The 24,965-nt window shown below is 36.7% G+C and overlaps 1 protein-coding gene and 1 long non-coding RNA gene across 7 annotated transcripts in view; one reads left to right on the top strand and one right to left on the bottom strand.

The window, feature by feature from the left end:
- LOC129644151 (uncharacterized) overlaps nt 1-2,663 on the top strand; it is a 66,701-nt gene extending 64,038 nt beyond the window's left edge. Inside the window, exon 3 of the long non-coding RNA XR_008710760.1 lies at nt 2,537-2,663. This is a non-coding gene — a long non-coding RNA (uncharacterized LOC129644151). The remainder of the gene's footprint in view (nt 1-2,536) is intronic.
- STAG1 (STAG1 cohesin complex component) overlaps nt 1-24,965 on the bottom strand; it is a 507,868-nt gene that overhangs the window by 134,671 nt on the left and 348,232 nt on the right. For all 6 annotated transcript variants that reach the window (XM_055569602.1, XM_055569604.1, XM_055569603.1 and 3 more), the window contains one exon: nt 24,045-24,118. In XM_055569602.1, coding sequence (XP_055425577.1) covers nt 24,045-24,118 — 74 coding nt within the window. The remainder of the gene's footprint in view (nt 1-24,044; nt 24,119-24,965) is intronic.

The following is a 24,965-nucleotide window of genomic DNA, read 5'->3' as shown; positions in this document are numbered from 1 at the left end:
TGCAATTGTAGGAGAAAAAACTGCAAAAGTCAAGGTCTCTGGCTCTGTGCCCAGACAACTTGTCACCTAACCATCAGCATCCACCACAACCCTCTTGGGATTACTTCTGTTCTAAAATCTGTGCACCACAAACACAATATTAACCTTATCTTTCAACAGGTTAATAATTCTGTCTAAAAACACTCCCAAATTATACAATATGGTAAATCCTACCTTTCTTTTGTAAATCAATCTTAAAGGTTTCTGAGCTGCCATACATGAATACATAGTTAAAACTTCAGGTAATTTTTAATTCTCCAATTTACACAAGGCAATCATCTATCAAGGTGCTTTTCTTGGTTTCTCTTTTGAGATGAGTGCTAGTATTCTAATATTTAATTCTCTGCTCTAATAAATTTTAGTTCCAAGTCCATGTCATTGCTTAAAAATAAAAATATGAAACGCTCTCTCTCAAAAGTATACTACCAATTACAGAGTTAAGGTCTTCCTACATTTTTGTTGTTGTTGCTGTTGCTAATACCCTTTTCTCTATAGCACGGAGGCGAGTGATACAGACTTTGGAGCAAGATATCTTGAGTGTAAATCCTAACTCTGCTATTTACTAGCTGCAAGTTACTTCCCTCTTTCTTCATTTCCTCATCGGTAAAACAATAATGGAATCTAGACCTCATAGTTACTGTGAGAAGGTGTAACTGTGAGAAGGTCTGAGAGCAAAATAAAATATTTAGAAATGTGTTTCGTGCACGTGTGCTCAGTCACTTCAGTTGTGTACGGCTCTTTGTGATCCTATGGCTTATAGCCTGCCAGGCTCCTCTGTCCATGGGGATTCTCAAGGCAAAAATACTGGAGTGGCTTGCCATGCCCTCCTGCAGAGGATCCTTCCAACCCAGAGATCGAACCCACGTCTCTTATATCTCATGCATTGGCAGGTGTGTTCTTTACCACTCGCGCCACCTGAGAAGCCCAGAACTGTGTTCTGTACCTACTAAGTGAAAGCGAAGTGAAGTCGCTCAGTCATGTCCGACTCTTAGCAACCCCATGGACTGCAGCCTACCAGGCTCCTCCGCCCATGGGATTTTCCAGGCAAGAGTACTGGAGTAGGGTGCCATTGCCTTCTCTGATACCTACTAAAACCTTCCCTAAATGTTCATTATTATAATCTTTTAGTTATCATCAATCTAGACATTCACATCTAGACAAGACAATATAAAAAGCAGCTTAACATCTGTAAAAGAATGTTCCCTGACCTGTAAAATACTGAAAGCAATGGATGAAGGGCATTTTCTAAATATGAAGCATTTATTTTTTTTCTGAATATGAAACATTTCAGACATTACAAAGTTATTAAACTTTAACTTCATATTACATATTTTGAAACTTTACATACATTATATCTTGTAGGTATTGTCTGCAACTTGATTTTTTCACAAGTCAGGTTTTACAATTTATACATACTGATTCATATAGCTTCAACTCCAATATATTAACTTTAACTGATTCAGTGATCTTTTCTACAAATAAATTACAAATTACTTATACATTCTCTCAGTAGCAGACCCCAGTTGTTTCCCAGTTTTTGGTTTTATTAACAATGAATGCCATAAACATTTTCTTACATGTCTCCTTATGCACATGTGTAAGGGTTTCCCTAGGGCAGTATTCTTCAAACAGGGCATTATTACCTATCAGCACATTATGAGTGGCAACCAAAAGCGTTCAGCACAGAAAACACTAAAGTGCTTCACATGGGGTGAGGCAAGTATTTTTTCTTGGATCATCTGTGTACTTGATGTAGGACATGGTCAATACAGGAATCCGCCTACAATGCAGGAGACACACGTTTGATTCCTGGGTTCGGAAGATCCCCTGGAGAAGGAAATGGCAACCCACTCCAGTATTCCTGCCTGGAAAATCCCATGGGCAGAGGACCCTGGAGGGCTACAGTCCATGGGGTTGCAGGAGTCAGAAACGAGTTATGGACTAAACCATGGTCAATGAAGTCTGTGAGAGAGTGCTGTTATACTGAGAAGTAGAATTTACTGGGTGAGAATGAATACACATCGTCACCTTAATTAGATATTAACAAATTTCTCCATATAGTGCTTTAAATCCCTGCCTGACATCGTGTTCTACTATTTCATATAAATTTCCACCTCTAAGAACTACAAGTTCATATACTTTGCGTTCTACTGGAGTAAGTCAAAAATAAAACAAACAACAACATAGCTCCCCATCCAAAAACAAAACATAAACACAAAATACCCATTTTAGTTCTCCCAGTCCTACCAAGCAGTCATTCCCAGAGATCTATTACACTTATTCCCTGCTAAATTACTTTTGTAAAGACTAATCCTAAAATAAAAATAAAAACCAAAACAAACCAAAACCAGGCTGAGTTTTTTTTTTTTTTTTTTTTAACTACACAGTCTCAGGGAAGCAGGCAAAGGATAAAATTAATAGGTATAGTGACTAAAACTATAGTAACTATGGGACTTCCCTCATGATCCAGTGGTTAAGAATCTGCCTTCCATTGCAGGGGACATGCACTGGATCCCTAATCTGGGAGCTGGATCCCACATGCCATGGAGGAAGTAAACTCATGCATCCCAACTACTGAGTCTGTGAGCCTCAACTGGAGAGAAGCCCATGCGCTACAATGAAAGATCCCATGAGCAGCAACTAAGACCTGATGCAGACAAAAATAAATGAATAAATAAATAAATATTACAAACAAACTTCAGTGACTATTAAGTATGGTAATTCACAATATAGCTCAATCATTCTTCTACTCATTACTATTGGTATTATCCTTACTATTGGAATTAAGATTATAGGTGGTTGATTTCCAAGGCTAGAGAATATAAAGGCTTAGCTTTATTTCAATAGGAAAAACTGAAAATAGTGTTCAAAATCTTTTTTTTATAACCATATCTATGTCTAACCCTGATCTTTAATGTCTTTTTTTAAAAAGGTCTTTTTTGTTTGAGTATAGTTGTTTTACAATGTTGGGCTATTTCCTGCTGTATAGCAAACTGAATCAGCTATATGAATACATATTCTAATGCCATTTTGGCTCACTTTATTAGACTCCCGAAAGCTCATGTTTTTGGAACACAGCTCTCCTCTGTGTGCACTGCCAATATTTTGATTCAGCTTTTCTTCTTGGAATCCCAGTCCCTGTCTACTTCAGATGCTCATCTGACCCTTCCAACTTCAATTTAACTGTGTGTGATAAGATAGCTCATTTTACTACTATTAAAAGTCCCTTAGTATTATTTCAGGTCTAGCTATAGCTATAAATAATGATTTCTGAATCTTAAAACATATTTCTCAAAAATTAAAAAGACTTCAGAGGTAGGCAAGCCTGAAAATCTAATGTCAATAAAGTTTTGTTTTCTGTAAAAAAATAAAATAAAATAAAAATAAAAGTCCCTTGGTGATTCTTCTCCAATTTGGGTTTTGGAGTGCTAATATACTTTGTTTGCTGATACCACCCTATTAACCATTCTCTACATGTAATTATAGTATGTAATCATAAATTATAGAGTAGAATTTTTTGGTGGTGGTCTTACAATTTCCATAGATTTCGTTACTATTCCCTATTGTGGAGGCACATGCCTCTTTTCTTGAATATGGGTGTCTTTATTGCTTCTTGTTACATGGCGAAAGATAACCAATATTATTAATTTTTATACTGTTCAAGATGAGGGTGAAAGATGACAGTGAAAAAGCTGGCTTAAAACTCAAAAGTCAAAAACTAAGATCATGGTAACTGGTCCTATCACTTCATGGGAACTAGATGGGGAAAAAGTGCAAAGTGACAAATTTTATTTTCATGGGCACCAAAATCACTGCAGACAGTGACTGTAGCCAGGAAATTAAAAGATGTTTGCTCCTTGGAAGAAAAGCTATGACAAAACCTAAGTTCAGTTCAGTTCAGTCTCTCAGTCATGTCTGACTCTTTGCGACCCCATGAATCGCAGCACGCCAGGCCTCCCTGTCCATCACCAACTCCCGGAGTTCACTCAAACTCACCCCCATTGAGTTGGTGATGTCACCCAACCATCTCATCTTCTGTCATCCCCTTTTCCTCTTGCCCCCAATCCCTCCCAGCATCAGTCTTATCCAATGAGTCAACTCTTCACATGAGGTGGACAAAGTACTGGAGTTTCAGCTTTAGCATCAGTCCTTCCAAAGAAATCCCAGGGCTGATCTCCTTCAGAATGGACTGGTTGGATCTCCTTGCAGTCCAAGGGACTCTCAAGAGTCTTCTCCAACACCACAGTTCAAAAGCATCAATTCTTCAGCACTCAGCTTTCTTCACAGTCCAATTCTCACATCCATACATGACCACTGGAAAAACCATAAATAGCATATTAAAAAGAAGAGACACCTCTTTGCCAAAAAATGTCTGCGTAGTTAAAGGTATGGTTTTTCCAGTAGTCATGTATGGATGTGAGAGTTGGACTATAAAGAAGGCTGAGCACCAAAGAAATGATGCTTTCTAACTGTGGGGCTGGAGAAGACTTTTGAGAGTCCCTTGGACTGCAAGGAGATACAATCAGTCCATCCTAAAGGAAATCAACCCTGAATATTCATTGGAAGGACTGATGCTGAAGCTGAAGCTCCAATACTTTAGCCACCTGATGCGAAGAGCTGACACATTGGGAAATATCCTGATGCTGGGGAAGACTGAGGATAGGAGGACAAGGAGAGGACAGAGGATGAGGTGGTTGGATGGCAACACTGACACAATAGAAATGAGTCTGAGCAAGCTCCAGGAGATAAAGAAGGACAGGGAAGCCTGGCGTGCTACAGTCCACGGGGTCTCAAGGAGTTGGAAATGACTTAGTGATAGAGCAACTACAACTGTTAGTTTTATTATTATTAAAGGCCTTTACCAATTAAGCCATTACAAATTTTCTTCTAGTTTAGTCTGTGAATGAGTTCTTTAGTTCAAATATCTCAACTATACAGACTACATGTCTGTGATCATTCCTAACCATACAGTGCCCTCATTCCACTCTGATTATGTACAATGATTATTCTTTTAAGTTTCAGTAAAGTTTCAGTTCTTCCACGATTCATGGCATATCCTCTTATTAACAGAGAATGCTTTCTTGCTTTCCAGGAACTAACATTCTATTTAAGTATATGAACTAGGAAATGAAAATTTAGTACACTTCTAAATATCCCCTGGTTTGATTACAGTATATCTTTTGATACACAGATATTTTTCTCATATAAGAGTCTTTCAGTCCTTGATTTTCATACTAAATTTATTTTTAATGTCTTAATCTACTTCCGAAGGCCTCACTCCATTTTGAAAGGTAACATTTAGCTGCAGGTGTTTGGAAGTTTCCAAGGTAAAGATTAAAGTGTGGGAGCATAAAACTTAGTAAAACAAGAGGAAAGGTATAAAGACAATAATATGAGGAACTAATTTCTATTAGTTCTAGAACTGGGGTCTTGAAATGAACAACTAAAAATGAAGTTAGAATATACATTGTTATTGATATTTAGTCGACAAGTCATGCCTGACCCTTGATTGTGACCCAATGAACTGCAGTCTGCCAGGCTCCTCTGTGCATGGGATTTCCCAGACAAGAATGCTGGAGTGGGTTGCCATTTCCTTTTCCAAGGGATATTTCTGACCCAGGGGTTAAACCAATGTCTCCTGCTTAGAGGTGGATTCTTCACCATTGAGCCAATTGGGAAAACTCAAAGAAAGAAAAAAACTAGAAAAGAATAATTCTGTGGCAATTAATCCTTTGCTGTACCTCTTTTTTTTTTTTTTCTTCACAGTACAAAAGAATAATTATATTCATTTCTATGGAAAACTTCTATACTTTATTGATCCTCACAGTTACTGTACCTTTAATTTAATATCTGGACTTAAGTTTTTGTTTTGAATTCCTTTCCTGGCAGATGAAATTTAAATTGTTTTCTGTTAATTAATTTTAATTAAATATTTTGTGAACTACCCTTACAGATGCTTTCCCAGTAAGAAAGAATGCTAAATTGGCAAATAAATTTCAGAGACAAATTCTTAGTTAATATACATGTTTTGACACAGTTATCTCTCTTATACAAGAAATCTCATGAGGGCACTAGATTAGGAAGTATGATTATGAATGCTGAGAAGGTCTGCTATCTAAATTGTACAACACAGTAAATTCATGTCTCAACCAATTTTGTCACTAATGTTTAGCTAAAAAATTTACATTTTTCAAAATAGCACAACTCTTACTAGGTGAACAAAAGCCTAAGGGAAAGGAATAGCTGAAGGACTCACTAAAAAGTCATACTGTATCATTCACTGGACTGTGAATAAGAACTAGAGAATACACAGCTTGCAGAAAATGATTAAAATATTCACTTAGAGAGTGTTAAATGTTAATAAAGGGCAGTACAGGGAACACTGAACCATGTAAATGATGGAGAGAAACAGAGGGTCAAAGAAGGCTTCTGAGAGGCAGTAATGTTTGTATAGATCCAAACAACTGAAACTCTCTTGGTGTGCTTACAAAATCCAAACCTTCCACTAAACTATTTCAGTATGACCAGTGTTATTTAAAGCTGTGGTCCCTAACCTCTGGGATTTAATGCCCGATGAAATGAGGTGGAGATGAAATAGTAATAATAGAAACGAAGGGCACAGTATATGAATCCTTGCAAAACCATTCCCCTTCACCTCTGGTCCATGAAAAAATTGTCTTCAATGAAACCAGTCCCTGGTACCAAAAAGGTTGGGGACCACTGATTTTAAGTGCATCAGAAACATAATAAGCTTACAGAAATTAAAAATACATTTCCTTTCGTTTGTTGTATTATCCATCAGAAAAAATACGGGCAAAATACATGACAATGATTATATCACTAAAAGTATCCCACAGAACAAGTGACATAGTTATCTGCTATCTTGTATTACCCCTTAACATGTAACTATTAACAGAAGTTTATGTATAAGAATAAAAACTGAATGTCAAGGATACATTAACTTTCAAGGAAAAATATATTTAATTTATATTTACATTGAAACTATGAATTTGACCCACATGTTTAGGTCAAAGATGAAATGTTAGGAAGTAAGGATATTAAAGAAGTAGAATGACAGGTTTACTCATAATAAATCATATCATCATATAGTATAAGAACAGTTCTGAAAATGTGATTTGAAATGTTCCATTATTGTATAAAAAAATGAAAGATTCAACAGGTCTTTCTCAACGGGTTTAGCACTGAGCTACCAGAGAAGCCCAAAAACTAATAATATTTAAATTCTTTTACTGACATTAAAATAACCGTCTTTCTTTTCCGATTGCTTTTAAGACCTCTTCTTGGTCTTTGATGTTTTGTACTTTGACTATGGTATGCATAGATGTGAAATATTTTTCTTAACCTACTTAACACTCACTAATTTTTTTCATTCTGTTTTTCTAACCAATTTTTGAAATTTCAGTAAATTTTATTACTACTTTCCAATATGTCTCTCTTCTTTTGAAATATTATGTGAAGGACTTACAAAGCCTCTCAAATGATTGCCTTTTTTTCAGAAATGCCATTCTATTACATTCTATGTCTAGACTCTTCAACACTCTAAAGTATATTTTATTCACTAAATATATATCCATTAATAGAGTTTTTATATCTGGTATTTTAAAATTGTATTTTTAAGTCTACTTGTTTATATAATATGCCATTTAATTGTTGAATAAACTGAGTCATTTGCTATATGAATTTCCCACAGTCTGGACTAAAATGATACCATAAGGATTCAGTCAGACAGAATGATCTTCTATTTTCTGTATTTCCTATAACTAGGACTTAAATCTAGCAACATATACATTAATATTTAGTTTTTGTTTGAAGCTGGGGTGGCAGGTGAGACATAAAGCATCAACTGAAACTGGCATCTCTCCATGGAACTTCTATTTCTATGTATATGCAATAACATCTTTCTTTAACAAATAAAATAGATTAAGAGATACTTCTGGAAATATCAATAACCGGTATTCATGACATGCTAATCACTTTGGCAAGAAGATCATACTCTTCCATTTTGAGGAACTGAAATTCAGTGTATCAAAAATGAGCTAGTTCATCAGGCACTCTGTTTATCAGACCTAGTCCCTCGAATCTGTTTGTCACTTCCACTGTATAATTATAAGGGATTTGATTTAGGTCACCCCTGAATAGTCTAGTGGTTTTCCCCATTTTCTTCCATTTAAGTCTGAATTTGGCAATAAAGGAGTTCATGTTCTGAGCCACAGTCAGCTCCGAGTCTTGTTTTTGCTGACTAGAGACTTCTCCATCTTGGGCTGCAAAGAATATAATCAACCTGATTTTGGTGTTGACCATCTGATGATGTTCATGTGTAGAGTCTTCTCTTGTGTTGTTGGAAGAGGGTGGTTGCTATCACCAGTGGGTTCTCTTGGCAAAACTCTATTAGCCTTTGCCCTGCTTTATTCTGTATTCCAAGCCAAATTTGCCTGTTACTCCAGGTAACTCTTGACTTCCTACTTTTGCATTCCAGTCCCCTATAATGAAAAGGACATCTTTTCTGGGTGTTAGTTCTAGAAAGTATTGTCAGTCTTCAAAGAACTGTTCAACTTCAGCTTGTTCAGCATTACTGGTCAGGGCACAGACTTGGATTACCATGATATGGAATGGTTTGGCTTGGAAACGAACACAGATCATTCTGTCGTTTTTGAGATTGTGTTCAAGCACTGCATTTTGGACTCTTTTGTTGACTACAATGGCTACTCCATTTCTTCTAAGGGATTCTTGCCCACAGTAGTAGATATAATCGTCATCTGAGTTAAATTCACCCATTCTAATATATTTTAGTTTGCTGATTCCTAATATGTCAACATTCACTCTTGCCATCTCCTGTTTGACCACTTCCAATTTGCTTTGATTCATGGAACTAACATTCCAGGTTCCTATGCAATACTACTCTTTATAGCATCGGACCTTGCGTCCATCACCAGTCATTTCCACAACTGGGTGTTGTTTTTGCATTGGCTCCATCTCTTCATTCTTTCTGGAGTTATTTCGCCACTGATCTCCAGTAGCATTTTGGGCACCTACTGACCTGGGGAGTTCATCTTTCAGGGTCTTACCTTTTTTGCCTTTTCATACTGTTCATGGGGTTCTCAAAGCAAGAATATAAAAGTGGTTTGCCATTCCTTTCTCCAGTGGACCACATTTTGTCAGAACTCTCCACTATGAACCATCCATCTTGGGTGGCCCTACATGGCATGGTTTATACTTTCACTGAGTTAGACAAGGCTGTGGTCCATGTGATTATACCTGTTAGTTTTATGTGATTGTGGTTTTCAGTCTGTCTGCCCTCTGATAGAGAAGGATAAGAAGCTTATGGAAGCTTTCTGATGGGAGAGACTGAGGGGGAAATTGGGTCTTGTTCTGATGGGCAGGGCCAGGTTAAGTAAATCTTTAATACAATTTTCTGTTGATGGGTGGCACTGTGTCCCCTCCCTGCTATTTACCAGGGGCCAAATTATGGTGGAGGTAATGAAAATAACAGCAACCTCCTTCAAAAGATCCCATGCATGTACTGCTACACTCAGTGCCCCCAATTCTGGAGAAGGGTACCACTGACCCACACCTCCACTGGAGATTCCTGGACACTCACAGGAAAGTCTGGGTCACTGTCTTGTGGGGTCACTACTCCTTTCTCCTGGGGCCTGGTGCATACAAGGTTCTATTTGTGCCCTCCAAGAATCCATTTCCCAGTCCTGTATAAGTTTTGGCAGCTCTATGGTGAGGTTAATGGACACCTCCTCCAAGAGGGCTTATGCCATACGCAAGTCTGCTACACCCAGAGCTCCTGTCCCTGTGGCAGTCCACTCCTGACTGCACTGGCACAGGAGACGCTCAGACACAGTTCTGTCTCAGTCTCTGTGGGGTACCTGGGTCCTGGTGTGCACAAGGTTTATTTGAGCCCTCTGAGCGACTCTGGAGGGAATGAGGCTTTATTCTGAATGAGAATTCACCCCTCCTACCATCTTGCTAGGGCTTCTCCTTTGCCCCTGGGCGTGGGGTATCTCCTCACAGCTGCTCCTAGACAAAGTGCATGATGAAGTATGGGTAGAGTCACCTGACACTGTATAGGAGGCTGGGATCAAGACCTTCCCTAAGAAAAAGAAATCGAAAAAGCAAGAGTTCCAGAAGAACATCTATTTTTGCTTTATTGACTATGCCAAAGCCTTTGACTGTGTGGATCACAATAAACTGTGGAAAATTCTGAAAGAGATGGGAATACCAGAACACCTGATCTGCCTCTTGAGAAATTTGTATGCAGGTCAGGAAGCAACAGTTAGAACTGGATATGGAACAATAGACTTGTTCCAAATCAGGAAAGGAGTACGTTAAAGCTGTATATTGCCACCCTGCTTATTTAAGTCATATGCAGAGTACATCATGAGAAATGCTGGGCTGGATGCAGCACAAGGTGGAATCAAGATTGCTGGGAGAAATATCAATAACCTCAGATATGCAGATGATACCACCCTTATGGCAGAAAGCAAAGAAGAATTAAAGAGACTCTTGATGAAAGTGAAAGAGGAGAGTGAAAAAGTTGTTTTAAAGCTCAATAATCAGAAAACTAAGATCATGGCATCCGGTCCCATCACTTCATGGCAAATAGATGGAGAAACTGTGGAAACAGTGGCAGACTTGATTTTTTGGGGGCTCCAAAATCACTGCAGATGGTGATTGCAGGCATGAAATTAAAAGATGCTTACTCTTTGGAATAAAAGTTATGACCAACCCAAATAGCATATTAAAAGGCAGAGACATTACTCTGCCAACAACGGTCTGTCTAGTCAAAGCTATGGTTTTTCCAGTACTTATGTATGGATGTGGGAGTTGGACTATAAAGAAAACTGAGCGCCAAAGAACTGATGCTTTTGAACTGTGGTGTTGGAGAAGATTCTTGAGAGTCCCTTGGATTGCAAGGAGATCCAACCAGTCTATCCTAAAGGAAATCAGTCCAGAATATTCATTGGAAGGACTGATGTTGAAGGTGAAACTCCATTACTTTGGCCACCTGATGCGAAGATTGACCCATTTGAAAAGACCCTGATACTGGGCAAGATTGAAGGTGGGAGGAGAAGGCAACAACAGAGGATGAGATGGTTGGATGACATCACTGACTTGATGGACTTGAGTTTGAGTAAACTCTGGAAGTTGGTGATGGACAGGGAGGCCTGGCATGCTGCAGTCCATGGGGCTGCAAAGAGTCGGACACGAATGAGTGACTGAAATGATACTGAAATTGAAAACTGAGCTATGGCAGACTCAGTGATAGCATACAAGGTCTGATTAAATTAAAAATCAATAAGCTAACAGTAAGAAATTAAAGAATTGTTGTTTCTATGAGAATAATAGACTGAAGACTTTGGCAACCCTCAAAAAGGGCGAGTCACTAAAAGAAAATAAAGGCTATGTTACTTTGGGCTTGAAGACTAAAGTAAAATCATAAAAAATGAAACAGATTCTGCACTGAATATTGCATGGCTGAGCCAAGATGGATAGGGTTTATACTTCTACTAAAAAAAGTAAAAAAAGCAGCATAAAATATATAAAATAATAGCTTTTAGATGTTGGAATGTCAGGCAGAGAAGCGCAGTAGTATAGGCAGAGGAACCCCGAAAGAGACTGGGTATCTCCCTGAGTTGAGGAAAAGGAGCTGGGACTATAGATGGCAGGGAAGCTAAATTACTACAAGGCATGGTACTGAGATGCACATGACAGTGGGCTCCGTAAGTGTGCAGAAAGACCCCAGCAAGTCTTCAGCTGAATACTCAAGAGCATGTGCATGTGAAGAAACCACCCAATGCTGAGGAAAGAATGGAAAGAGCAGACCGGACAATATCTGGAGCAAACATAGGGCCTGGAATACCTTTGTGTTCCAATGAATTAGAACAGAAAAGCCTTGTAATTCATCAAGAAAAGTACAAAAAATGTTTTACTTTAGTACCTGGGTAAAGTTAACCTTAGACTAAATGCTGCATTGGTCCACTTTACATACCTTGATAAAAAAGTCTTGAAAAGACCAAACATTAATTATGTCCCAGAAAAAAGTGGATGATAATTTTCAGAATGTCTTGTCTGGCACTCAACAAAACCCACTGGCTGGCATCTAATAAAAATTGTGAGGCCTTCAAAGAAGAAAGAAAATGACTCATAAGAATGAGAAAAATCAATCAAAACAAACAAAACCAGAAATAATGCAATGATGAAACTAGTAAAATAAAGAGTAAAACATAACAATTAAATTCATGTGTTCAAGAGGCTATAGGAAAGCCTGCAGAGAATAAAAGAAACATGAAGAAAATGACCCCAAAGAATAGCATGAAAGAACAGTAAAAACTAGTTACAAATTTTAAAACATCTTAAATACAACCCAGTGCAAAAGATATATTAACTACAAAGGACACAAGATAAGTATGATAGGAGTTTTAGGTAGAAACAAGGCAAACCACAGAAAATGGATCAATTCCTTTAAAAGACTGAAAAAAAGTCAACCTAAAATCCATACTAAGAGAAAACACCTTTCTAGCCCCCTCCAAATAACTAAAAATATAAAAATAATCTTTGTTTTTCTGGAAATAAATTTTAAGAAGTTGAGAAGCATTTACTTGTAAAAAGGTGATAAAATTTGAGCCAAAAAGAGCAAAAATCTATGGCATCTTGGAAGGGACCTAACCCCTTCAAACATCCTAAGAGCAGCAACAGAAGGTATAGTTGAGTTGACAGGACTGGGAATGCCCATGAAAATCAAAGATTTAAGCTGAGGGAGGTGACTCAACTGATACAGCATGCTACATATCTACACCCAGGGAAGATTTCAATAAAAATGCTGAACTCTATAAGAAATGAATTGGAAAGAACAGAGTTCTGCTTAAAGCTACAGTCCAGCAGAGAGAAATTCTTCATATTAAGTCCAACTAAATTATTCAAAAACAAAATCGCCAACAACAGAACAAATTTCAGGGGTATAATCAGAACCCAAATTTGGTATGATATATTTTGTAAAATAAATAGTTTCTAATAAAAGTTGCATGATGTACTAAGGAAAAGGGAAGTAATAGTTACACCTGGAAATTGAAAAAATCTAAAGAAACTGTCTCTGAATGGGCCCAGTGGTTAAATACAGCAAATATTTTAAAGCAGATATAACAAACAGAATCAATGCATTACAAGAAGCTATACTCAAAGAATCAGATGAGAACATGAGAAGGACACGAGTGGATTATGAAGAAATACCAACCAGAAAATAGGACCAACTGAAAAGTACAATAAAAAAACCTAAAAACTCACAATACTTTCAGCAGTATATTTGAATTGACAGAAAAAAAAAACAAACCACCAAACCTGAAGATAACAGAAAATATCCAAATAATTGAGATGAATAACACTGAGAAGGAAAAACAAGAAAGAGAAAGAGTGAGGAAGAAGGGGAGAAGGAGTGAGATAGAGAGAGAAAGAAAGAATGTGAGTAAGCTCCAAAACCCTAAAAAACAGCATCATGTGTACCAACATATGTGAAAAAGGAGTCCAAACAAAGAGAAATAAGTAAAAAAATATTAGAAGAATCCATGGCTAAAAGCTTCTGAAACTGATGAAAATCATTAATCTCCAGTTCCAAGGTCAACAAAATCTCAGGATAAACACAGAGGTCCATATCTAAACAGATAAACTGTGGAAAGCTAATAAAAATGGGAAAGAAAAGAAAAATGAACAATACAAAAAAGTGACTCATGATGTACAGGGGAAAAGCTAGACTAACAATTACGTTTTTATTCAGAAAATATGAAGTACAGTACGTGGCAGAAAGGCATCGAGTTATTGCAAGGAAAATAAAACTGTCCATCAAGAATTCTACACCCAACAAACCTATCTTTTAAAAATGATGATGAAATAACGCATTTCCAGATAAAGAAAGACTGCTAGCACACTTGCCTTACAAGAAACAGGAAAGTAAGTCCTTCAAACTGAAAGGAAATATAACTATATAATAGCTCACATTCACAGAAGAAAATGAAGAATGTCAGAAATGCTAACAGGGTAAACAGAGAAGACAGAATGAACATTTACTTGTTTAATTTCATTGAATAGCATAAGATTTTGATAGTAGATTATGGTTAAGATGGCACTATTAAGACAATAAACAGAGATAAAAGATATATGACAATAACACTACAAAGGAAGAACAAGAAAATGGAGATATACTGAAGCAAAGAAACTGTATTTATGTGAAGTTAGTTACGCTAATGGGATGAAATTTCTGTAGCAACCATAAAGAAAATAAACAGATTGTTTAATGATTAAAACCCAATATCCATCTCTAGGCTCTCCATAAGAGACATGTTTCATGTTCAAAGACACAAGGAAGTTGTAAATAAAAGGATGAAAAAAGATGTCATATATCAAACAAACAGAAAAGAGCTTTAGGTATGTTATTTTGCAGCAAAGAAGTCTTTAAGAAAAAGATGTTTTATATTAGAAAAGGACATTTCATAATAATAAAAGGTCTATGGGAAAATGTAACAAAATAAAATATATTCTTCTATGCACATGGAGTGTATTTTTGGAAGAGGACATCAAGTAAACTTGTTGTCTCTCACAATTTTTATTGAATATTATACTGGAGAGTCAAGGTAAGTATTAAAAGTGTCTTTGCTCACAAAAGACATGATCCTGTATGTAGAAAATTTTAATGAATCTAAAAAAACAAAACACTGAAACTACATAATGAATGAAAATATTTTATAATTTTTGAGGAATAAAGGAATTATATTTTTAACATATCGATAAGAAGGAATCTAGAACAAAATTAAGGAAACAACCCCCCATTTATAACAAAATAAAAATGAAAACATATAGAAATAAATTCAATAAAAGCAATAAAGACATATACTGAAAATAATAAAAATTGCTAAAAGAAACTAAAGAATATCTAAGTAACTGCAGATACAACCTATACTCACAGAATGGAAAATGCAATATAATGAGGAAGGCAATTCTCTCCATATTGAAGTACTGATTGATTATATTCTCCATCAAAATTCCAGTAAGCTTTTATGTAAAGACTTTATCTATGTGAAGACTTTATCTTATGAAAAGCTTTTATCTATAAAATTTTATGTTCTCACTTTTATGTAGAATTAAAACAGTGAACCTACAGAAATACAGAGTACAAAGATGGCTGCCAAATGCTAAGGGTGGGGGTAAAGTGGGGAAGTATTGATCAAAGAGAACAAACTTCTAGTTTAACATAAAAAGGGTCTAGGGAACTAATGTACAGTACGGTGACTATAGTTAACCATATTGTATTACACAGTTGAAAGCTGCTAAGGGAGTAATTTTTAAATATTACCACAACTATAAATTTTAAAAGGTGAGGTGATGGAGGTATTAACTAACTTTATTGGAGGTTAATCATTTCAAAATATATGTGTTTCAAAGGACTTTGTTGTACACCTTAAACGTATGTATCTTATATGTCAACTAGATCTCAATAAAGCTTTTTAAAAAATTTATTCAATGCAATCCCTATCAAGCTACCAAGGGTATTTTTCACAGAGCTAGAACAAATAATTTCACAATTTGTATGGAAATACAAAAAACCTCGAATAGCCAAAGTGATCTTGAGAAAGAAGAATGGAACTGGAGGAATCAACCTGCCTGACTTCAGTCTCTACTACAAAGCCACAGTCATCGAGACAGTATGGTACTGGCACAAAGACAAAAATATAGATCAATGGAACAAAATAGAAAGCCCAGAGATAAACCCACACACATATGGACACCTTATCTTTGACAAAGGAGCAAGAATATACAATGGAGAAAAGACAATCTCTTTAACAAGTGGTGCTGGGAAAACTGGTCAACCACTTGTAAAAGAATGAAACTGGAACACTTTCTAACACCATACACAAAAATAAACTCAAAATGGATTAAAGATCTCAATGAAAGACCAGAAACTATAAAACTCTTAGAGAAGAACATAGGCAAAACACTCGCCAACATAAATCACAGCAGGATCCTCTATGACCCACCTCACAGAATATTGGAAATAAAAGCAAAAATAAACAAATGGGATCTAATTAAAATTAAAAGCTTCTGCACAAGAAAAGAAACTATAAGCAAGGTGAAAAGACAGCCTTCAGAATGGGAAAAAATAATAGCAAATGAAGCAACTGACAAACAACTAATCTCAAAAATATACGAGCAACTCCTGCAGCTCAATTCCAGAAAAATAAACGACCCAATCAAAAAATGGGCCAAAGAACTAAATAGACATTTCTCCAAAGAAGACATACAGATGGCTAACAAACACATGAAAAGATGCTCAACATCACTCATTATCAGAGAAATGCAAATCAAAACCACAATGAGGTACCATTTCACGCCAGTCAGAATGGCTGTGATTCAAAAGTCTACAAGCAATAAATGCTGGAGAGGATGTGGAGAAAAGGGAACCCTTTTACACTGTTGGTGGGAATGCAAACTAGTATAGCCACTACGGAGAACAGTGTGGAGATTCCTTCAAAAACTGGAAATAGAACTGCCATACGACCCAGCAATCCCACTGCTGGGCATACACACTGAGGAAACCAGAATTGAAAGAGACACGAGTACCCCAATGTTCATCGCAGCACTGTTTACAATAGCCAGGACATGGAAGAAACCTAGATGTCCATCAGCAGATGAATGGATAAGAAAGCTGTGGTACATATACACAATGGAGTATTACTCAGCCATTAAAAAGAATACATTTGAATCAGTTCTAATGAGGTGGTTGAAACTGGAGCCGATTACAGAGTGAAGTAAGCCAGAAAGAAATACACTAATACAGTATACTAACACATATATATGGAATTTAGAAAGATGGCAACGATAACCCTATATGCGAGACAGCAAAAGAGACACAGATGTATAAAACAGTCTTTTGGACTCTGTGGGAGAGCGGGGGAATGATTTGGGAGAATAGCATTGAAACATGTATAATATCATATAAGGAACGAATCGCCAGTCCAGGTTTGATGAAGGATACAGGATGTTTGGGGCTGGTGCACTGGGATGACCCAGAGGGTTGGTATGGGGAGGGAGTTGGGAGGGGGATTTAGGATTGGGAACACGTGTATACCTGTGGCGGATGCATGTTGATGTATGGCAAAACTGATACAATATTGTAAAGTAATTAGCCTCTAATTAAAATAAATAAATTAAAAAAAAATTTCAAAACTGAGATCAATACAGGTGGTATAGCTGTAAGAAAAGATTTTAGAAAGATGATAATGATAACCCTGTATGGGAGACAGCAAAACAGACACAGATGTATAGAACAGTCTTTTGGACTCTGGGGGTGGGGGGAGGGGGGTGATTTGGGAGAATGGCATTGAAACATGTATAATATCATATAAGAAATGAATTGCCAGTCCAGGTTCAATGCAGGATACAGGATGCTTGGTGCTGGTGCACTGGGATGACTCAGAGGGATGGTATGGGGAGGGAGAAGAGAGGGGGGTTCAGGATTGGGAACACGTGTACACCTGTGGCGGATTCATGTTGAGGCATGGCAAAACCAATACAATATCGTAAAGTAATTAGCCTCTAATTAAAATAAATAAATTTAATTTTTTAAAAAAGAAAAGATTAAAAAATCCAAAAATAAAACTTGGCATTTACAGTAATTTGAGTCCCAAGAAAAGCACTAAAGCAACTCAGTTGAAGAACAGCCTTCCACCATTGGTGCTTCTAAAAAATACACCTATATGCAAAAAGTGTACTTATACCCTTATATATACCATATACAAAAATTAACTTAAAAATAGTTTATATAAATTAATTTAAATGATTAAACCTCTAGAATATAAGGCATAAGAATGGGTTAGGCAAAATGTTCACAGATATGACATCAAAAGCATGACCAAAGAATAAAAATGGATAAATTATTGCACTGAATTTGAAAACTTTTGCTCTTCAAAAGGTACCATGAAGAAAGAAAATAGAGTCATAGGCTGGGGAAAATTATGAAAATCATTTATGTGATAACACACCAGAATTAAGAATACAAAAAGTACTTTTATAAAATCCTTCTTGATAATTGTTAGAATAAAAAGATCAGTAAGGATAGAAAAGACTTAACCAACCATCAACCAACTCTGACCTAACTGGCATAAAAACAAAAGCATGATACATACTGTTTTCCTACTGTATCACAATAGAACATACTGTGGTACATAAAACAAATCTTATTAAACTTAACACTTAAATCATACAAAGTATATTCTCTGACTAAAATGATTTTAAATTAGGATAAAATAATAGGAAGTTTTGAGATATTTGCAAATATACACAAAATTTCTAAATCTAAATAATCCATGGTTCAAAAAAATAAGCCCAAAGGGAAATTAGACAGTATTTTGAACTAAATGAAAATGGAAACAGCACACTCCACATCTAGGGAAAACAGGTATAGCACTGCTAAGAAAGAAAATTATAGGAGTAAAAAAGCTCCAATACTTTGGTCACCTTATGCTAAGAGCAGAGTCACTGGAAAAGACCTTGATGCTGGGAATGACTCAAAGTAGGAGGAGAAGGGGGTGACAGAAGATGAGATGGTTGGATGGCGTCATCAACTCAATGAACATTGTCTGACTCTTTGTGACCCCATGCACTGTAACCCACCAGGTCTCTCTGTCCATGGGATTTTTCAGGCAAGATTACTGGAGTGGGTTGCTATTTCTTTCTCCAGGGGATCTTCCCAACCCAGGGATTGAACCCAGGTCTTTTTACCATATGAGCTACCAGGGAAGCCCAATGGACATGAGTTTGAGCAAACTCCGAGAAACTGAATGACAAGCAGGCCTGGTGTGCTGCAGTCCACGGGGTCGCAAACAGTTGAACACAACAAACTGACTGACAACAAAGAATTATAGCACAAAGAAAAGCAAGGATTAAATCAGTGATCTCCGTTTCCACCTTGAGAAACTAAGGACAAAGGAAGGAAACCTAAAGAAAGTAGAAGAAAGAAAATAATAATAAAAAGAGCAGTCCTCAAGTGAAACAGAAAACAAAAACAGTGAAGAACCAAAATCTCGTTCTCTTAAGAAAAAATAAATATAACTGATTAGTTCTAGACAGAAGATACATGAGATGACAGAGGAATATATTTCAGACAAAAAAACAGGATAAAACCACAGAAGAACAACAAAGAGAAGCAGAGACAGGCAATCTACCTATGCGTTCAGAGTGATAATTGTAAAGATGATGAAAGGTACTGAGAGAAGAATGGATGCATGGAGCAAGAAACGAGGCATTTTTAACAAAGAATTAGAAAATATAAAGAATAAACAAAAGAATACAATAACTGAAATGAAAAATATAACAGGAGTAATCAACAGTAGACTACATGAGGCAGAAGAATGTATCAGCTGGAAGACAGAGTAGTGAAAATCACTGCCACAAAAAGGAAAAAAAATGATATAAAATGAGGAAGTTTAGGAGAATTCTGGGAAATCATCAAGCAGATTAATATTTACATTATAGGAGTCCCAGAAAGAGAGGAGAGAGGTGGAGGAAGAACTTGAAGAGCTGGAAACTTTCCTAACCAAGGAAAGAAAACAGTCACCCAAATTCCCACACAGGATTAATCCACAGAGGAACACACCTAGACACACTGTAACCAATTAACAAAAGTTAATAGGATTCCTTTCCAATCCCACCACATACACAACATAACCTTCTTTGGATGAAGAGTGGCCTTTGGTGAGGCTGGGGTTGGTTCGTTTCACTTGCCCTAAGATCTCTTCCATTCCACATTACCAAGATGGTGGAAATTATTTTCAACGCTTGATTTAGATATTTTGAGTATCTCAGCTATCTCCTGAACAGTGTAACATTGATTGTTTTCAAATAAAGTCTCCATTTGACTACCATTGACTTCAACTGCTCTATCCGACCTTGGAGCATTTCCTGCAAGAAATCCCCAGCATGAAACTTTGCAAACCACTTCTGACATCTTTGATTAGTCACAGCACCTTCTCTACACAGTGCACAAATCTTCTGCCACGTCAACGGCAGAAAGTGAAGAGGAACTAACGAGTCTCTTGATGAGGGTGAATGAGGAGAATGAAAAAGCTGGCTTAAAACTCAACATTTAAAAAGTGAAAATCATAATGTCTGGTCCCATCACCTCATGGCAAATATATGGGGGTAAAGTAGAAACAGTGACAGATTTTATTTTCTTGGCGTCCATAATCACTGCGATAGTGACTACAGCTACAAAATTAAAAGATGCTTGCCTCTTGGAAGAAAAGCTAAGACAAACCTAGACAGTGTATTAAAGGAAATCAACAGTGAATATTCATTGGAACTTCTGATGCTGAGGCTCCAATACTTCAGCCACCTGATGGGACGAGCTGACTTATTAGAAAAGACCCTGATGCATGGAAAGATTGAGGGCAGGAGGAGAAGGGGCCAACAGAGGATGAGATGGTTGAATGGCATCACCGACTCAATGGATATGAATTTGAGTAAACTCTGGGGGACAGTGAAGGATAGGAAAGCCTGGCATGTTGCAGTTCATGGGGCTACAAAGATCTGGACATGACTTAGCGAATGAACAACATGGCAAAAAAATCAGGGGAAAAAAAACAGATTTACATTCATGTACAGTGAGTGCCCTCCACACAAACCTGCAAGTTGTGAAATTTCAAAGATGAGAACGTGAGTTTGCATGTCCAATTTATGTAAGTTAGTTCATATGTCCGGCATACATTGTCATGTGTGTGCATCCTCTACAAGTGGTTGTTTTTTTCTGTACTTTACTGTGTAACACTGTAGAGAGTACAGTAGTATAGGATCTTTATGTAAGTCCAGGGTGTCTATAAGTAAGCATAAGAGCAGCGGTGATATAAGTGGTACTGCTAAGAAGTGCCAGGAATTGGAAGCTCAGAGAAAAAACAAAGAAGAGAAAGAAGTAACTCAAAGACTGAAGAGATCCATGATGCTGGAAATGGCAAGGGGATTTTATTTGAAGAAGTGTTATTTGTTTGTAGGCACAGGACTTTAACGTAGACCAGTACATGAAGCTTTTAGGAACAAGCTTCAGAATGCAATCCAGTGGTACTGTGTCATCTAGGGTAAGAAAAATAGAGCTGCTACCCACATATCATGGGATCATTCCCCACCTCCCCCCAAGAGAGTACACAGAACTGAATCCCGCAAGAAACCAGAAACTGTGCAATCATTGTCAGGTGTGAGTGAAACTGCACCTTGCTCTCTCTTATTGCTGACAATCCTTCAGCTCTACCATCTCCCACTCTTCCTCCCTCCTACAGTCGGCACTTCTTCTTGCTTATTCACTCAATGCCAACTTCTGTATGTCAGCTGCTGTAATACTGTACTTTTTACAATACTGTAAAGATTAAAAATATTTGTTTTTTTGTGTATTACTCATGTATAAAAGTATTATAAAACTATTACACTATGGTACTGTATTATATGGGCTTCCCTGGAAGCTCAGGTGGTAAATTCACCTGCAATGCAGGAGACCTGGGTTTGATCCCTGAGCTGGGAAGACCCCCTGGAGGAGGGCATGGCAACCACTCCAGTATTCTTGCCTGGAGAATCCCCATGGACAGAGGAATCTGGTGGGCTACAGTCCATGGGGTTGCAAAGATGTTGTACATGACTGAGTGACTAAGTACACTACTGTACTATATAGCTGATTGTGTTAGTTGGGGGTTCAGGATAACCTTGTTGGACTTATCAACACATTGGACTTAAAAATTTGCTCTCAGGACAGAACTCATGCTTGTGTAGGGGACTTAAAGCATGTGCGAATTTTTTTTTTTTTTAAACTTTACATAATTGTATTAGTTTTGCCAAATATCAAAATCGAATTTTTTTCTTTTGTGTGTGTGTATATATATATATATGAGAGTCACTTGCTGTGTACCAGAAACATGATACTGTAAATCATTTGTACTTTAAAAAATAAATCTGAATTTATAGTGATAAAAACATTCAAATGAAGAAAAATAATACATCATGATTATGTGGGTTTTAACCCAAGAACTTACAGTTAACATATGAGAAATCAACCAAATTAACTCACCACATTAACAGTCTTAAAAAAGAAAAACCACAAAATGATCTCAAAAGATGGAGAAAAGTACTTGACAAAAATCAGCATTTATTCCTAATGAAGTCTCAGAAAATCAGGACAAGACATGAAACTTCCTGAACTCAACAAAGTTAATCTATGAAAAACTTACAGTTCAGTCTTAGGGATGAAAGACTTTAATTTTATTAGTGAAAGAAATCAGAAGGAAACAAGAACGAGAATCAGGAGTACAATATGTAAATTCTATTTCTATAAAATTTTAGAAAATGTAAACAAATCAGTTAGCTGATTAATGATTGCTTAAGGATGGGGAAGGTGAAGAGTGGTAGGAAGGGAGGAATTACAAAGTGTTATGAGAAATCTTTTCAGGATATGGACATACCTTGCCTGTCACTTTTACAGGGGTGTGTGTGTATGTGCCAAAACATCAAATTATGCACTTAAATGTACAATTTATTTTATGTTAATTATATTTATGTACGTATGTACATGCTCAGTCGCTCACTCATGTGCGACTCTCTGTGACCCTTTGGAGTGTAGCCTGGCACTCTCCTCTGTCCATAGGATTTTTCAGGCAAGAATACTCCTTCTCCTGGAGATCTTCCTACCGTAGTGATTGAACCCACATCTCCTGTGCCTCTTGCATTGCAGACAGATCCTTTAACCATTGATCCGCTTGGGGAAGTCCAAAAAGACGGCACAGCAGGTAGGAATGCAAGGAAATTCTTGCATTTTCGAAAATTAATTTGTTGATAATTTATTATGAAGTGAAGTTCGCTCAGTCGTGTCCGACTCTGCAACCCCATGGACTATACACTTCATGAAATTCTCCAGGCCAGAATATCGGAGTGGGTAGCCTTCCCCTTCTCCAGGGGATCTTCCCAACCCAGGCCTTCCACATTGCAGGCAGATTCTTTACCAGCTGAGCCACCAGGAAAGCCCAGTATATGGAAGGAAGAGCATGTGATTCTCCATTCAGAGAATCCACACTCAAAGTAAAAGCCTTGGTTATATTTCAAAAGTTTTATATTTTGAATGACATCAAAATGATTTAAAAGTAAATTATCAAAGTTACAATTTTTCCTTAAAAAAAAAAAAAATTCCCCCTACATCCTCTGTTTTAATTAAGTTTTAAAATTAACTGGCCCATCACAAGTTTCAAATGTGTATAAAAAAAGTCTTATTATCTATATCTGTGTCTTATCTATGTAAACATCACACCTAATTAACAGAAAACAACAGGCATATGTATTTGACTCATTAATTCTCTATGAAATACACTCATGTAATTAATATTTTAAAAGTTCACACGTTTTAAAGAGAGACACTTGCAATAGAGCATGACAAAAATACTTCAGGAGTATTTTGCTCCTACTTTCACGTATATAGTTGAAGGTAAAGAAGAATGATATTACAGAGATGCTGCATTATTTGCAGAGGTGTCCTTTCCTGTACACATTTCTCCCATAACAATTTTTAAAACACCGCTGGTTAATTTGATCATATAATAAGATGTGTACAATGGGGCGTTAAGCATGGAATTTAATTCTTTCAAAAATGAAGATAATGAAATCATATTAAGGCCACATTAACTTGCGGATATGTTATTAATTAAAATGAAATTAGTACAAACGCAAGTACATAGGAAGTCTCTAACAGTATATATTCTGAATTTGGAAGAACGTGTCGATGATAGCTGTGGTACAATTTTGACCACAGTTAATAGCATGACATTTATTTAGCTTTCATATACAATGGTGCTTTCCAGCTAACAAAACAAGTAATTAAAGAGTTTATGTTTTTATAATTGAGTAGGACTACAAAGAAGCTACAAATTAAGTTAAAAATCTTCTAAATGATTTTTAAAATCCCTTACCGGTATCTATGAACAAATATACCCTTAAAAATAGAGTTCATCATATTTTCGATTTCATCCTGATTTTCTTGTAGCTGAAATGAGAAATAAATATAAATTAAAATACTAATAATTTTATTTGAAATAAAGAGTTCCAATCATTTTAAATTCATGATTATTCTCATTCTGTGTAATTTTCAATCCTTTTTCTTAAGTATTGTGCAACAGATGTCTTAAATTACCAGGATTCTTTCATTTTTTCTACAGCTTTACTACATTGGCTTAGAACCTCTTTCTGTCTCTCTCAACATGTATTAATGGAGAAGGAAATGGCAACCCACTCCAGTGTTCTTGCCTGGAGAATCCCAGGGACAGGGGAGCCTGGTAGGCTGCCATCTATGGGGTCACACAGAATCAGACACAACTGAAGTGACTTAGAAGCAGCAACATGTATTACACAATGACTAAAAAATAGTGGTATGGTTTAAGTGTGACCAGATGCCTACCACAAAATATTATTTGCTTTGGGAATAGGCCTCAACTTATATACCTCTCCTGTCCAAACCAGGTCCCCTGCTTGGTTTTACTTTTCTCAGTAACAGATAATTCTTGATTATTACATTTGCCATTGTACGGGAACGTTCCTATTTCACCTAAAGTACCCAAATATTAGTCTACATCTGATTAGCCTCAAAGTAAGTGTAGGTCAAATTCCCAATAAAGGAGGAATACAAGGCAGCAAGCATCTTAGCCATTAGTGATGAAATGCAGCAACAAAATGAATACTATAGAAAAGAGATGAAGAAATTTCAGGCATTACTCCTCATTGAAGTTAAAATCTGAGTTCAAATATTACTCAAAAGGAATAAAACCAGTGATACAAAAAGTACATTCAATACGGTGACAATAAAATACCTTCAGATCTCCTCTTTTGCTATATGC

This window comes from Bubalus kerabau, chromosome 2 (assembly GCF_029407905.1).
Source record: "Bubalus kerabau isolate K-KA32 ecotype Philippines breed swamp buffalo chromosome 2, PCC_UOA_SB_1v2, whole genome shotgun sequence".
NCBI classification, from domain to species: domain Eukaryota; kingdom Metazoa; phylum Chordata; class Mammalia; order Artiodactyla; family Bovidae; genus Bubalus; species Bubalus kerabau.
This window is presented reverse-complemented; position numbering and strand designations above follow the sequence as displayed.